The following is a 13,299-nucleotide window of genomic DNA, read 5'->3' on the forward strand; positions in this document are numbered from 1 at the left end:
TTCAAAGACAATGCGAGTTATTTCAGGGATCTGACCAGCTGAACTGTGAACAAAGGCCCGGAGCAGCGTGGTGTGCTCCGTAGCACGGCAAAACCGGGTGTCCCGTGCTGGAGAGAGAAGCTGGGGCACCGCTGTCCTCGTTATCAAGAGTTTGTCCTGTGAAGGCTTCAGGAAGAGGCACGTGCGGGAGCGCTGGGTGGAGCAGAGAGGACAGCAGAGGCCTCAGAGCACTCATGGAGCTTCGCAGGTCCACGTCTTTTCCTGAACAAAACTCGTGGGTAACAATTCTGAGCCCCAAATGCTGAATTTCTGATGTACTCTTACAACATCTTCCGCCATCTGGTTGTCTTTGTGGCAAACCTCAGTGCAGCTCTCCTGTGACTTGAGGAGCCGTTCCTATTTAGAGGCCAAGTACCCAGCCTCTGCTGCTGTCTTTTTTTCTTTTGTCTTGGTTGAACATGTGCAGATATGCAAAGTTTTGAGCTGAAAATACGAGCTGGAAAGTCAGGGGCTGCTGGAGAGGATTGTTAATTGCTGCTCATGGGGCAGGTGGCTCTGTCACGCTCCCGTAACCAGAGGTTCAAAAGAAAACGCTGTGCTTTTTCTTCTTGCTTGTTTGGTTGGTTTTCTTTCAAAGGTTGCTGGCGCAGACTGGGTGTGTTCACGCTGCCGCTGGGAGCAAGGCCACGCTCACACCGTCTCCTTCCACGCGTTGCCAGGCCTTTTGGGCAGCTTCCCCCACCTCCACCTCTTGGGGTGAGTTTTGAACACGAACACAACTCCCACCCATGACACTCGGGCGAGGTGCTGCTGCGCCATGCAGCAGCCGAGGGCAGCTCACACCACATCAGCGACTATGCTGGTGTCGTGGCTTGTTCCTTCCTCACACCTTGGCATCCCACGCTGCTGCTGCTCTGTGCAGCGATAGCAATTTGCCACTGTCACTGATTGTTTTCACGTTTTTAAAGATATTGTCACTGCTCTTAACAGTCTTGCTTGCTCTGCACTGCTTAGGACCACAAAAGCGTTGGTAGGGGGAAAACCCCGAGCACTTTTCAGCCCCGTGCTCCAAGGTGAGTAGCTCTGTGCATGGTTACAATCGCAGGTTGTGGTTAGTCCTGTCTGAAAATGTGACGGTGTGAAGCCCTTCGCACACGCTGCTCTTTACTCTGCTTCAAAGGGGAGCGAGTGTGTGCATGTCCCAGCATGTGTCTGGAGGTTTGATGCTGGAACCATGCAGTCTGGGCTTTCTGGAAGTTTCCTGTCTGCCTCTGAACCAGTAAAAGGACAGCAGGGCGACCAGATGCTGCAGAAACTCCACTCACAGGTTGGGAAGACACTTTTTTTTGTACGCCGTTAGGCATAAGTTAGTTTGATGATATGCCTTCAGACAGGAAAGTTTTGCTGTTTTTGGAACCTCAGAAATCCTGTATTTTTAGTTAAGAGGAAATAGCAGATGCTTCCTGTTAGTCACAATTTTCAACAGTTTATTAATTTCTCCCCTAGATCATTTTAGATATTTTAGCTTCTTGGATTTGAAGTGTTCTCAGAGCGGGCTGTGGTGACAGAAACCAGTCTGAGCTAGCTTAACTCCACTTGTGGGGTTGGGTAAATCCATTTCTTTCCTGCCTTACGCAGTAGGCTCCTACGTTCCTGTAAGCAGGTCAAAGTTTCTACCCCCATTACGGCCAGCTGTAGGAGCGTGTCCCAAAAAGTTGGTCACTCAGGCATCAGCCATAATCCTTCTGGATTTCAATAAGGCCTTTGTCCAGAAGGATGGTATCAAACTGCCCACCTGTGAGCTAAACACGTTCACACCAGGCTGGGCAATGACCTGGCTGATGGGCTTGCAGTAAATGGTTGCAGAGCAACGGCACAAAGCTGTGCCAGGGAGGTTCAGGCTGGACATCAGGGGAAAATCCTTCACTGTGAGGGTGGTCAGACACTGGAAGCAGCTACCTGGAGAGGTGGTTGGTGGCCCGAGGCTGTCAGTGCTCAGGAGGCATTTGGACAACACCCTAGATCGCATGCTGTAACTTTTGGTTAGCCCAAAGGCGGTCAGGCAGTTGGACTTGATCACTGTTGATCCCTTCCAACTGAACTGTTCTAAATCCCCGTCCCACTCCCTGGTGCCTCTTGCCATAAATTCCTCAGCCCGACTGCACAGAAGTGAATATCCCTTTTGATGCCAGAGGCCTTTTTGGCAGTTGTCTGTGAAAACTAGCAATCTAATCTGGAACTAAGTTCACTGCTGGACCGTTTTAAAATCCATGTTAATCTCCAAGTGGTATTTAGAGCTAGCTGTTGAAAAGAAGTGGTTGTATAAAAAATGCGTTTGGTATCTCCAGTCACCTCATGCCTGTTACCTGTGAGGAAACAGAAAACCCTGTGTGGCAGAGCTTACCTGGATAGTGGGTAGAGGGCTGAGGGACGGAATGAGGGAGGAGACCAGGAGGGTATGCGAGAGGTGTTCCCGCTGTAATTTTAGTGAAGAGCTAAGTACATTTTTTAAAACTTTATCTCCTACCACTTTAGACTCAATTGAAAACATCATGGTTTGTCATTTTAAGTACGTCTGCTCAGTTACTGTTTCAGACATTTTAAAAGTCTTCAATATACAAGGTATGTGAACGAGTGAGTCAACCAGCAGGAAGAGAAATGTGAAGTTAAACCACACACAACCACCAAGAGAAAAAGTTGTTACCTTTATTTAAAAAATACCAATAATACTGACAAATTTAAAAAGCGATTCACACTCATACAAAAGTATTCATGTGTTCTCCAAAACCACTGTATATTAAATGTCAGCATTTTTAATCATGTTTTGATTTACTAAAAATAGATCGTATTTAGCCTAGTTATTTAAGCAACTGCAAAAAAATCAGTAAGACCAGCGTTGGGCATGTAATACAGTAGGACTGTTTGGCAGTCTAGAACAACATTCCCACACCTTGTCCTAGCTCCTGAACAGGTATCGCTTCCCGCTTGAAAAACAGGACAAGAAGCTACTTGACACTTCGTGTAGTTAGATCTCTAAAAAGCTTGGAGGACCGATGTCCTCTCCTCTCCATAGGAAGACCATTGCACTTTGGAGCTCACCAAATAATGCTGAACAAACGTCCTCTAGCATCTTAAGGCTAAATTATTTGAGAAAATTGACTGCTATCTTTCAAATCATCAGTGTGGACAGAAGAGGTTGAGTTCTGATTAAAAAGCTAAGTAACGAGGCTTTTTTTGAAACCACACACAATAAAGGCTCAGACAATAGCAGTGCTCACTTTCACTTTTAGCTTAACTGGAACAGCCTGTGTCTGTTCACTCCACCAGCACAAATAGCAGCATCAACGTTTTCTAAGATTATTCTTGTAGGGAAAGCAAATGTCATCAAGTCCCACTTCTTTTCACGCTCCAACTCCTGTCGTATTTGCCTTAGAAGATCTATATGCCTATCATTTGCTATATTGCCACAAGTTCATAGAGTGTCCCGTGCTGTCTAAAGCCAAAATACCATGATCAGGCAGCACTTCTGCACAACCCTGTCTTTTCAACTGCCAAGCGTTCACTGCCTACTGGCAGCAGCGATATTCCAAACACGGAAATAGCTGAAACTAAAGGAGTTATGGCACAATGGGCGTCTTAATTTATAGCTACCGTTGGTCCTGAGGCTTCATATCTTCCTCTGCCACACTGCAGCTGCACAACATTCCAACGTCGCCAGGCAGCCGGAGGCATCAGGTCATATAGCGAGTAATAGCTCTCAGAGCATAAAGTAGTTCGGCTTGCATCCGAGCTTCTACCAGAAGCAAATTTACATGGACCTTTCGGAAACAAAACAAGTTGAGCATTAGCAAAGCGCTCGCAGTGATGTGCTCGGGTAAAAGGAAGTCTGTGGGGCTGTGGGTTTCGTATTAGTTTTTGCCTCAGCAGAGGGGGAGCGCCTTGCAGGTTTCAGCTACCCAGCTCGTTAGCTCTATCAGGAAAGCTTGCTGAAGGAGGGAAGATTTAAGGAACGCTCCGGTACCGTAGCACGGCGCAGCAATGGGGCACGGGTACGTTTAAGCAGGGCCAGGGTCATAAGAAGAGGTAGGTGACCTTTAGCAGACCAACTGGTTTAGCTGGGAAAAAAACAGACAAGCTTTCGAGCACAGAAGCCCTTCATCAGCAGCAGACTATGTGCAGCTTGGGAACAGCTGCTGAAATTGAGCTTAATTCAGTTAATTAATTAGTCAAAGGCAAAAGGGTGGTTGGTACCTGTGGAGCGGAGGGGGTTGTTAGCAAAGGAAGAGGTGATAAGGTCGTTTGCCCCTGTGGGACAGAGAGAGAAACACAGGTAATTATCACCTGAACAACACAGGAGTGGTTAGCTGAGGTGAGGCACGCCAGAAATTGTAACATGCCGTGAAACTATCGTCTCCGTTGGGGTAGAGGCTTTCAGTAGCTGCCAGGGGTATGAATTTGAGTGCCCCAGCTCATCTTCTCCATGTATTTACTGTATTTCTTTGGGGAGGAGATCAGAAACTATGTGGTGGAGGGGGGTGAAAAGCATTCTCTCACTGGCAGCAGGTTGGCTGAGAGTTTGGTTTGGCATGTAGGGGCTGTGTTTGGTTTCACTGATATTATTTCCATGAGGACGGTGAGAGTTGGCTGGTGATTGCATTCAGGAACATGTAAGATCCTTGGATTTTGATGGTTAAGGAGATGCAAGGGTTGGGGCTTTAAAGAAGGGTTTATGTGCTTGAAAGCTTGTAAGTTAACAAAAAAAGAAACAAACCATAGACAGGGTTTTGTTTCACCCTTAAATCATCAGTTATAGTATCCCTGTTATAACTAGGTATCTCTAACCTATTTTCATGAGGAGTTTAGCAAGAAATGGAGCCCTTGATATGAACACTGATTAAGAAACAATATTTCAGTCTGGGCAGTGCTATACCCCTGAATTAATTTACTGAACACGAGCAGAATCCCAGTCACATCAGCCAAAGCTCGAGTGCCAGCTGGGTAGGTGTGGCGTTAGCATGCCAAACAGATCTCCCACCCATGTCCCTCAGACCACACGCGCACTGTACCTTCTCAGAGTGTTCAAACTGCCTCCAGAAGCTATCGTACATTCTTTTTGTGGTCTTTTCGGGAGTGCAAACCACAGTCTTGATATAAACTTTAAAGCTGCGGTCCAACAACTGATTAATTTCACCATAGTCATAATCATCGTATCTGTTCAGAATTGAAAGAAAAACACTTTCATTTTCCAGAACCAGGTATTTCACTTGCCTTGGCTGTAGGTTCCTTCAAGAAAATAAATTACTGTGTAATTTGTACCACTAGTGGCCCTTCCCCAAACGTATAAATATGTTTAAAATAAAAACAAACATGCATGTTTGCTTAATAAATAGTTCTGCTTTGCTCTGAGGAATAAAAAAAGAAAGAAAAAAGCTATTTTATATAGAATTATGTATATGAATAAGAATTATGTATAGAATATGTATAAGATAAAAGCTGATATGTATAAAACACCGTAGCAAAACTGACCTTATTCCAAACATACAATGAATATAGTTCCAGATCGCTCGTCTTAGCATTGAGGTATCCACGTCTTTGTGCATGGCCATTGTGTTGTAAGTCAGATTATAGGCAATGTGAAACTTCTCATCGAGGAGCTGTCCCACATCTGGGTAAAGACGGTTAACCAAGGAATAGCCGTGGTCTTCCCAGGAATAATCCTTAGAAGAAGTAAAAACGCAGAATGGAGCATTTCAGAAATGAACTTGTGAAGGCCTCGTGCGTTAATGTCATCTCTTTCAGGGCACGTAATCCGGGATGGGGGTTTTGTTCAGCTGGTTTCTGCTCTAAGTCTTGCCATCCATGGGGCAGTAAGTTACAGCACAGCACTTTCTGGGTTTGGTATTTGCCAGACACCAAACAGACCGCACCCCAAGCTTCCTGAGAGCAGCCCCCGTCCTTGTTACCTGAGCTCGGAAGGTGGGCACGTGCATGCCATGCCTGGAGAAGTCTTTGTAGCCATAGCTGGTATCCTCAAAGTGACGAGACACATCTCTTGTGGGTGCTGATTCTTCATCTTCTGTTAATTGCAAAGAGAATTTCATGCAATTTCAGTAAGAACAAACTGGAAATGTACTAGGGGAACTGTTACAGGAGAATGGGAGCCTGTGCTTTTTTAAATAAACACAGTTTCACTGGAATACCTGTAATAAAATTCTTTGGTACACCTCAGTGTGAATTCAACTATCCTTTCTTTAGAGGCAATTCCGTGAAAAACACTGAGAATCTTTCTGATCTGCAAACATCTTTTTTCCTTTCTTTTATGTACCAGTCTTCACCCTATCCCCCTGGCCTAGGGGGTACTTTGCTCTGAACTCAGGAGGTCTTTAAAACTGTAAAGGGGAAACTTGGTTTGGAACAGAGAGCTTATTGAAAAAAGACCTCTAAGTCCTCCGTGCCAGCTTTATTTTACAGGAAAACACTAAAGAACCTGCAACAACCCTCAGGTTCAAACAGATTGTTATTTCACAGTCATCTGTAACGTTTTGTAGACTTAAAAAGCTACATCTAAGGACTTATTTTTACAGCACCTCATGAAAGAGGTTTAAAAGTTTCACATGCTGTTGGAAATAAACTTCTACTAAACACAATATTGGTCAGTAAGTTAATACTTATGTTTGCGGTGCCATAAATCTTGCCACTGCTTTGCTTTGAAGCGCTACCTGAAGAACACACGAACATGCTTTCCCTCTTCTCTCTTTCAAAACGGGTGGCCATCTCTTCTTGGCTGGCTTCCTCTTCATCTCTGCACTCCTGCAGCTGCTTCATTTTCTCCATGAGAGCCTCAACTTCACAGACGGACTCTGTAGTCTTGAAAAGGAGACACAAACAGTTCATTTCCCTGTGTAACAAGAACTGACAATTACAGGAGAAATCGTCAAGCCAGAAAATTTAAATGCAGGCTGCGTCCTTCATTTAAATCATTAAATACTGATTTTTCCAGGAAAATGGCTCTTGAAAGAAATCTGTACTGACCTAACAGTTCACATTTAGTCATCATCTTTTCTCAATAAGATCTCTGGTATTTTTAGTATCTTTTAAGACTCACAGCTTTTTGGAACCAGTGGTTGTCACACTAAGATTGAAACGATTTCTTTTATCTAATCTAAATGTTCAACAACTGAAAAAATAGGGGCTGTAACAGAAATTCTGATAGAGGAAGTAACCACAATTTACAACCCAACTGTATTTTTCCCTTTCTCTGCTCACATATTGAAGAAAACATATCGAAAGGGAAAGGAAGAGTGAATGTAATGCAGATTTAATGAAGCCTCAAAGGACAGCTAGCGCAAGATAATCTTACTTCACAAGAGCTGTTTCAACACCACCACAATATGCTCTTAATTCAGTATCTGGTCCTGTAAAAATCCATCATTACAAAGCAAAATTAAGTTATCTTCAGTTTAAATTATTCTCCCTTTTTTTTCTCTCTGCCTTTTGCAGTCGACTCGCTCCTTGAGAAAACCGGCAAGCTGATCTGACAAGATCTGAATGCCACCCACGCTATTACAGTAGAGGAACCTGCGAGGAACCTACATTGAAAATATCCTGTTGTCACCGCTCGGTTCACATCATGCTTCTCACCAACTGGAAGCAAGTGCAGCACAGCGAGCACAAGTGCTGCAGGCAGGAAGTACTGTTTTAGACACAGGGTCAGAGAAGTGTGAGCGATCTGTCGTGTGATGCACCACCAACACCTCAGGGCATCAAAGACTAGAATCAAAGGAAGAGCCAAGTTTCCACTGCACACGTGGAATAAAAAGCTTTCCTGGCCACTGCTACTCAGGTCATGTATCACCATCTAGCTGAGGTCAGCAGCAGTCCCTCAGATAGGCAAACAGATAAGAGATCAAAAAAATAGACACGAGAGATTGTATCTTCGGCTCTTCCTTTGCTAGCTTTCCCCAGTGCCACTTCAGCTCCTCCTAAATACACCTTTCCACCAGGTTAGTCCTCAGCTAGGTTAGGCCATCAATCCCACTGAACAAAAAGAGCTGCTTGCACGGGTTACCTCGGTGTGTTCAGTTTACAAAGAAGCTACTGTTGAAGGAGAGTGTTCAGACAGTTCCTGAGATACTCACAGTTGGGCTGGCGTGAATGTCATCCACCCCGTGGTACCCATTTGTCATGTCGCAGATGCAGTAGTTGCTGACGGAAGGTGGCCTGAAGGTGTGACCCCCTTCGCAGTCGATCTCCGGGCTGATTCCACAGCCAAAGGTGAAGGAAGCCAGGGAGTGGTAGTGTGTGAGGAGAACCACCGCGTGGATCAGCTCCGCCAGGGACCAGCTGTTCTCTTCAGTCTTCAGAAGTTGCTTTAAAAACAAGGCAAGACAAAAGCCTTACGTTTAAAAAGGAGTTCGAACAATTCCACCTTCGTGCAATTTATCAGCGCTTGCATTTGACAGGTAAAATTAGCTTTCCAAAATCCACAATTGCTTCCTAACTCCCTGCGTGCTCGCTGTCCTGTTAACAGGTCACCTGCTGACTTCTCTCCCCTCTCCAGCCCCCAAAGCAGCTATCGAGGCAGTTGGGGTTTCTGCTTTGCACCGTACGGTTCGCACTGAAACCAGACTGACTCGTGTCGAAATTTCATGCCTCTGGTGAAGACGCAACCACAACAGTTGCCTCGTTCTTCGACCTGTCTTTACGGACTTGGAAAACCCTGGCACCTCCTGGCAGATCAGCTGTGCAACAACCTGGCATCAAGGCTGGGCTCCCTGCGCCCGGTCCCCGTGGGCGGAATGCTCTGCGTTTGACAAGAAGCTTCAAACCCCAACTTCCCCTTCAGGCAGGAAAGTGTGGGAGGTTTGGGCCTCCTGGCAAAGCGTGTGTCCTCCCCCACAGCCCAGGGTCCTGCCTCCGCTCTCCACCTGGCAGGCAGCGCGGAGTGAGTCCCAGCACCCACTTCCTCCGTGCTACGGGTGAAGAAAAGGGCAGGGGAGGGAAAATTACCCCAGTAGCCACGTTTAGGGTGTCCCTACTGTGCGAGCTGCTGTTGCTGCACACCCAAAGTGTTGGTTCTTAGTACTGACTTTTTTTCCCCCCAAATAAAATTATCTTCGATGTAAACACCAGGGGACTCGGAAGTGCCTGCGGAGAGATTAGAGCTCTGAAAGCTGAGCGTTTGAACCAGCGAATACTGGGACAAAAACACGGTGATCTGCCTTCAGCCTGGCGCCGCCTCAGAAGTGCTGGGGGATTTCTGGTTACTGCCAGCATTCAACTTCAGGAAGCGCACATCTGACCACAGCAGCGCCGCACCAACAGAATCCTGCCATGCCAATTCTGAAATAGCGGCCTATCATAAATTACATCGGTTTGTGGTTTGAGACCAGGAATGATTATGCCAGCTTGACGGGGTTAGCACAAGTGATACATCATGCACTCAGTATTGCAGTGACTAAACACCGAAATGAAAGTGATCTGAAACACAGAACATCTCTCACCCTGTCTGGCTCTCAACCCTGAGACTGCATTTACTGAAAAACAAGGGTACATTCACATTACTCCGTGAAAGGCTTACCTCGATATGCTCCTTGGTGATAAGCCAGGGTCGGTGAGCCAACATTTTGTTCAGTTCTCCCAAATTTTGCAGTTTTTGAGGTGCATTTTCCAGCCCATTCAACCATTTAGGGTCTCCACCGACGTGAAGGAAGTCATTCACATGGAGGTTAACAAGGTAAGAGCACTGATGTCTTGCTGCAGCCTAAAAAGGAAAACACGGTTGTGGTACAGAAAACAATGACAGTAAGTTGGTGCATTACAACAAATGCCACAAGTCATCATTTCCTCAAAAAATTCAAGAGTAAGACTTGCAGTGTTCAAAGGCTGAATTAAAAAAAAAAAAAAAGCCTGTTTTGATTATTGTTCTCATAACACAAATATTCCTCATTTGTCTAGGTTCTAATGATGCTGGCTACAGGAAGAACATTCCTACATCCAGGCATAAATTTATTTTATGACCTGTAGTGTCCTGCACAGTACTCTCCGGTGTAGAGGAATCAAGACTGCTTCTAGGCAAATCTTTACCAGCTAAAAGAAAAGCAGGTTTCAGAATGCATAGAGCAAGAAGAACTAAGGGCAGCTTTTCAGCAAAGAAGAGATCCAGTGTCATTTATTCAAGCATTAATGCTTTTCCCTTCAAAATATGATGTAGTGCAAATCTTCAGTGTAACTTCAGCAGGCCATTGCTGACCATTGCACCAGCAGATTATAAAAAATATAAAATCAGCCACTTCTGGCAGAAAACCTGCTCAGAATTCAGAGATTCAGAAGCAGATAATGGGACTACCGAGTTAGAGAGAGGTGCATTTGACAGAGCACGCATACAAAAAGCTGTCTTGAAAACCAGTTTCTGAGATACTAAGGAAACCAGGAATAAACAACTCTTATTTTTGTAACAGATTTTTTTTCTCTTCCTTGCATTCCTACCGAAACTATGAGCATAAAGTACTGATCTTATGAAACAATTTGTAAAACAGACACAAACAAACCTACTCTGTTTTTCCCCTTAGCTTCTGACGAAATGCCCTGCCAACTAGAAACTGCAAAACACTGCTATTAAAAAAGATCAGAGGCAGTTGCCAAAGCGGCTGTTTCTGCTCGCTGCTTTACGTTCCAGCATACCATTATCCCGATGTAGTGCCGGTAATGAAGAGGGAGCGGACCATCCATCTGCAGCAGATAGTGCTGAGTTTTCAGAAAGCTTTCGAGGTACTGCGGGTGGAAAACCATCACCAAGGTAACGTTGTCCAGTCGGCCCAGCGTGGCGAAAGACTCTGCAAACAGCGTGTGCATCATGGCGTCTTCGTTTCCCACTTGAATGGTCTGCGTTAACAGAAAGAGAGATCAATAATATTGTCTGAGCAGTACTGATAAAATAGAAAAAAAAAGTATTACCGCAGCACCCAGGCCCCCAGTGAAAGGAATTGTAAGATATCTCTCCTAATGGCATTAAATCAGTGCACATAATGCAAGCAGGAGATCCTCTCAGCACCTCTCATTTGGATCCCAAATGATTTTATCAGCAGCAAAGAGATTTTTGCCTTTATACTTTCTCTCATGCAACACTGACTTCTCCTTAACTCTCACCTTCACTTTCTTGAGTGCTCCAAATTCATCTGAAGTTATATCAAGAGCGAGCTAACTGAAAAAATATTTTTTACTGAAAGAAAAAGCAAAAAAATAAAAAGCTAGCTAAGATGACAAGCGAGAATTATAAAAGGAAACTGAAGCTTAAGGCTCAGAAATTCCTAGAAAACCACAGGCATATTACTGACTTGCCCTCTGCTCCAAGTTCTCCTACCAGTCGCTCAGGAGAGGAGCCCCAGCACTGCTCAGGCACTCGGCAGTTTGTCAGATCTTCAGGGTGGCAGCTCAAGAAAAAACTAACCCCGGAGCAGAGGGGCAGGTACCTCGGGGACCAGTAGGAAACTACATCCGGATGTTCACAGGGAAACACACGCTCTGACACAGAGCAGTGTTGGGTTTCTCTGCTGCTAGAGAGCAGTGCAGGAGGTGTCACAACTATTCCAGAGCTCCCCTGGGCTCTCGTTGCTTTGTACATCAGACCCGTGGCCAAAGGCTCGCCAGGACTGAATGTGATCGCAACTGAAAATGTTTTGCAGTTCAGCAGCTGTCCTGAAACCAACTGTGGGTGACTACTAAAAGAGCTGTTCCTTAAAAGCATAAAGTTCACTGTGTACTTGAAAACACCACCACACCTCCTTCTCTGGGATGAATCTGCTTGGTCCGTGTCCCAGTGGTCTAGGAATTCGTATTCCAAGTTCCTAGAAAAGAAAAACACACCATCTCAGCGCTCGGTTATAAACAGCCTCTTAGCTGCGGCTGCAAGAAAGACAAGAATTTGCCATTCAGGGCTGAGCTTATTTGGGTACTCGGGGTGCTCTGCCACCGGTACTTTCGCCAGTACCACTTGTACGAATGCAAATTATTTTTCCGCAAGTACTTGAGGACCAGTCACACTTGTTTACAGAGCGCAGCCCCACTCCAAGCTACAAAAACGGCAACAACAAAGGCCCTGTCGACCACAGAAAAAAAAGACACCAATAGAGCTATACGTGTGTGCACAGCACAACCTGGTTCACAGAAAAATTGTGCAGGAGGCAAGATATTCTGGCAGGGCGTCCGGGACATGTTGTTCAGTACAGAGCCGGCTGCTGTGCGGTTATGCCACTGATACAAAACGAGACTGATGGATGTGTGCACATCCGCAGTCAGCAAGCACATAACACTCCGTGCATCTGTCAGGAAATGAAACAGCTGTAACCCTAATCAGATTGCTTTTTCCCCCCGACCTCAAAGAGGTCTTAAACTGCTGAAAGTACCTGATCTACATCTGCGCCAGCTTTCTTTTCAAGGCTGTCTTTTCAAGACAGGGTAAGTAGCTGCTCAGGCTCACACGGAGGCGAGGGGGAGCACCCTGCGGTACTGAGGCACTGCAGGCAAGGCTGAGCAGAGGGGTGCCTACAGCTCTTTTAGGATTCAAGAGCAGACAGAGCCCCTAAAAGCTGCCTGCCAAAGCCAGATTTAAGTTTTGCTACATAGGTGAAGGCTGTTACAGCCGAGCAATACTGCTCTCACTTACTAGTGCACCTTTTGTCCTTAGCTGAGGTTTCTATTTGCACGAGTTCATCGCATGAGAAGCAATTTTCCTAATCAGTTCCCGTTCCCTGAACTTTCCACTAAGACTAAAAACCAGCTTCTGAAGGCTGGAAACAACCAGCACGGATCCATCTCAGAGCTACCGAAGCTCACCAGACTCCACCGGCCTCCAGCACCTCTCAGACCTAAATCAGCAACCCTCATTTCTCTTACAGGGGTAAATGGAGGCCAAAAAGCAGCTCTCAGCAGCCCTTTCGGGTGTCCCACAGGACACTACGGGTTGCGATGGGGCTTTTTCCTCCTCCTGACATTCACAAACACACCCTGCTTGTCAGCTGAGGTGCTACAGCACTGCCACTTGGATTCATTTCTTAAAAGCCCTCTCTCCCCCAAGCTTCCTATCACTCTTCCTCAGTGATATTGCAGCTTCTTACCCCAGCTGCAGCCGCGCTAGCAAATTAGAGAAACACCTTACATGCAAATGACAGCAGAGGGACCGGCGGTACACGTTGGGTAATTTCGCAGATGCCTGCAGTTGTCTGCCAGCTCAGCCACTCCAAGAGCAACACCTTGAAGTTTAATTCCTGAACAACTGCGTTTCAGTCGGCCCTGTCCCAG

At 45.8% G+C, this 13,299-nt stretch overlaps 1 protein-coding gene across 4 annotated transcripts in view; it reads right to left on the reverse strand.

Annotated features, from left to right (window-relative positions):
* Positions 1-2,685: 2,685 nt before the first annotated feature.
* SESN1 (sestrin 1) overlaps positions 2,686-13,299 on the reverse strand; it is a 70,511-nt gene continuing 59,897 nt past the window's right edge. For 2 of the 4 annotated variants that reach the window (XM_032183993.1, XM_032183996.1), the window contains exons 2-11: positions 11,781-11,846; positions 10,684-10,884; positions 9,581-9,763; positions 8,139-8,369; positions 6,720-6,867; positions 5,964-6,076; positions 5,527-5,717; positions 5,067-5,211; positions 4,252-4,305; positions 2,686-3,818 (exon numbers count right to left, since the gene is read on the reverse strand). In XM_032183993.1, the coding sequence (XP_032039884.1) occupies positions 3,732-3,818; positions 4,252-4,305; positions 5,067-5,211; positions 5,527-5,717; positions 5,964-6,076; positions 6,720-6,867; positions 8,139-8,369; positions 9,581-9,763; positions 10,684-10,884; positions 11,781-11,846 (1,419 nt within the window). In that variant the 3' untranslated portion in view covers positions 2,686-3,731. Of the gene's footprint in view, positions 3,819-4,251; positions 4,306-5,066; positions 5,212-5,526; positions 5,718-5,963; positions 6,077-6,719; positions 6,868-8,138; positions 8,370-9,580; positions 9,764-10,683; positions 10,885-11,780; positions 11,847-12,404; positions 12,427-13,299 lie in introns of those variants that run through there. The other 2 variants (XM_032183995.1, XM_032183994.1) reach the window with 2 other exon arrangements.

This window comes from Aythya fuligula, chromosome 3, assembly GCF_009819795.1.
Source record: "Aythya fuligula isolate bAytFul2 chromosome 3, bAytFul2.pri, whole genome shotgun sequence".
Lineage (NCBI taxonomy): Eukaryota > Metazoa > Chordata > Aves > Anseriformes > Anatidae > Aythya > Aythya fuligula.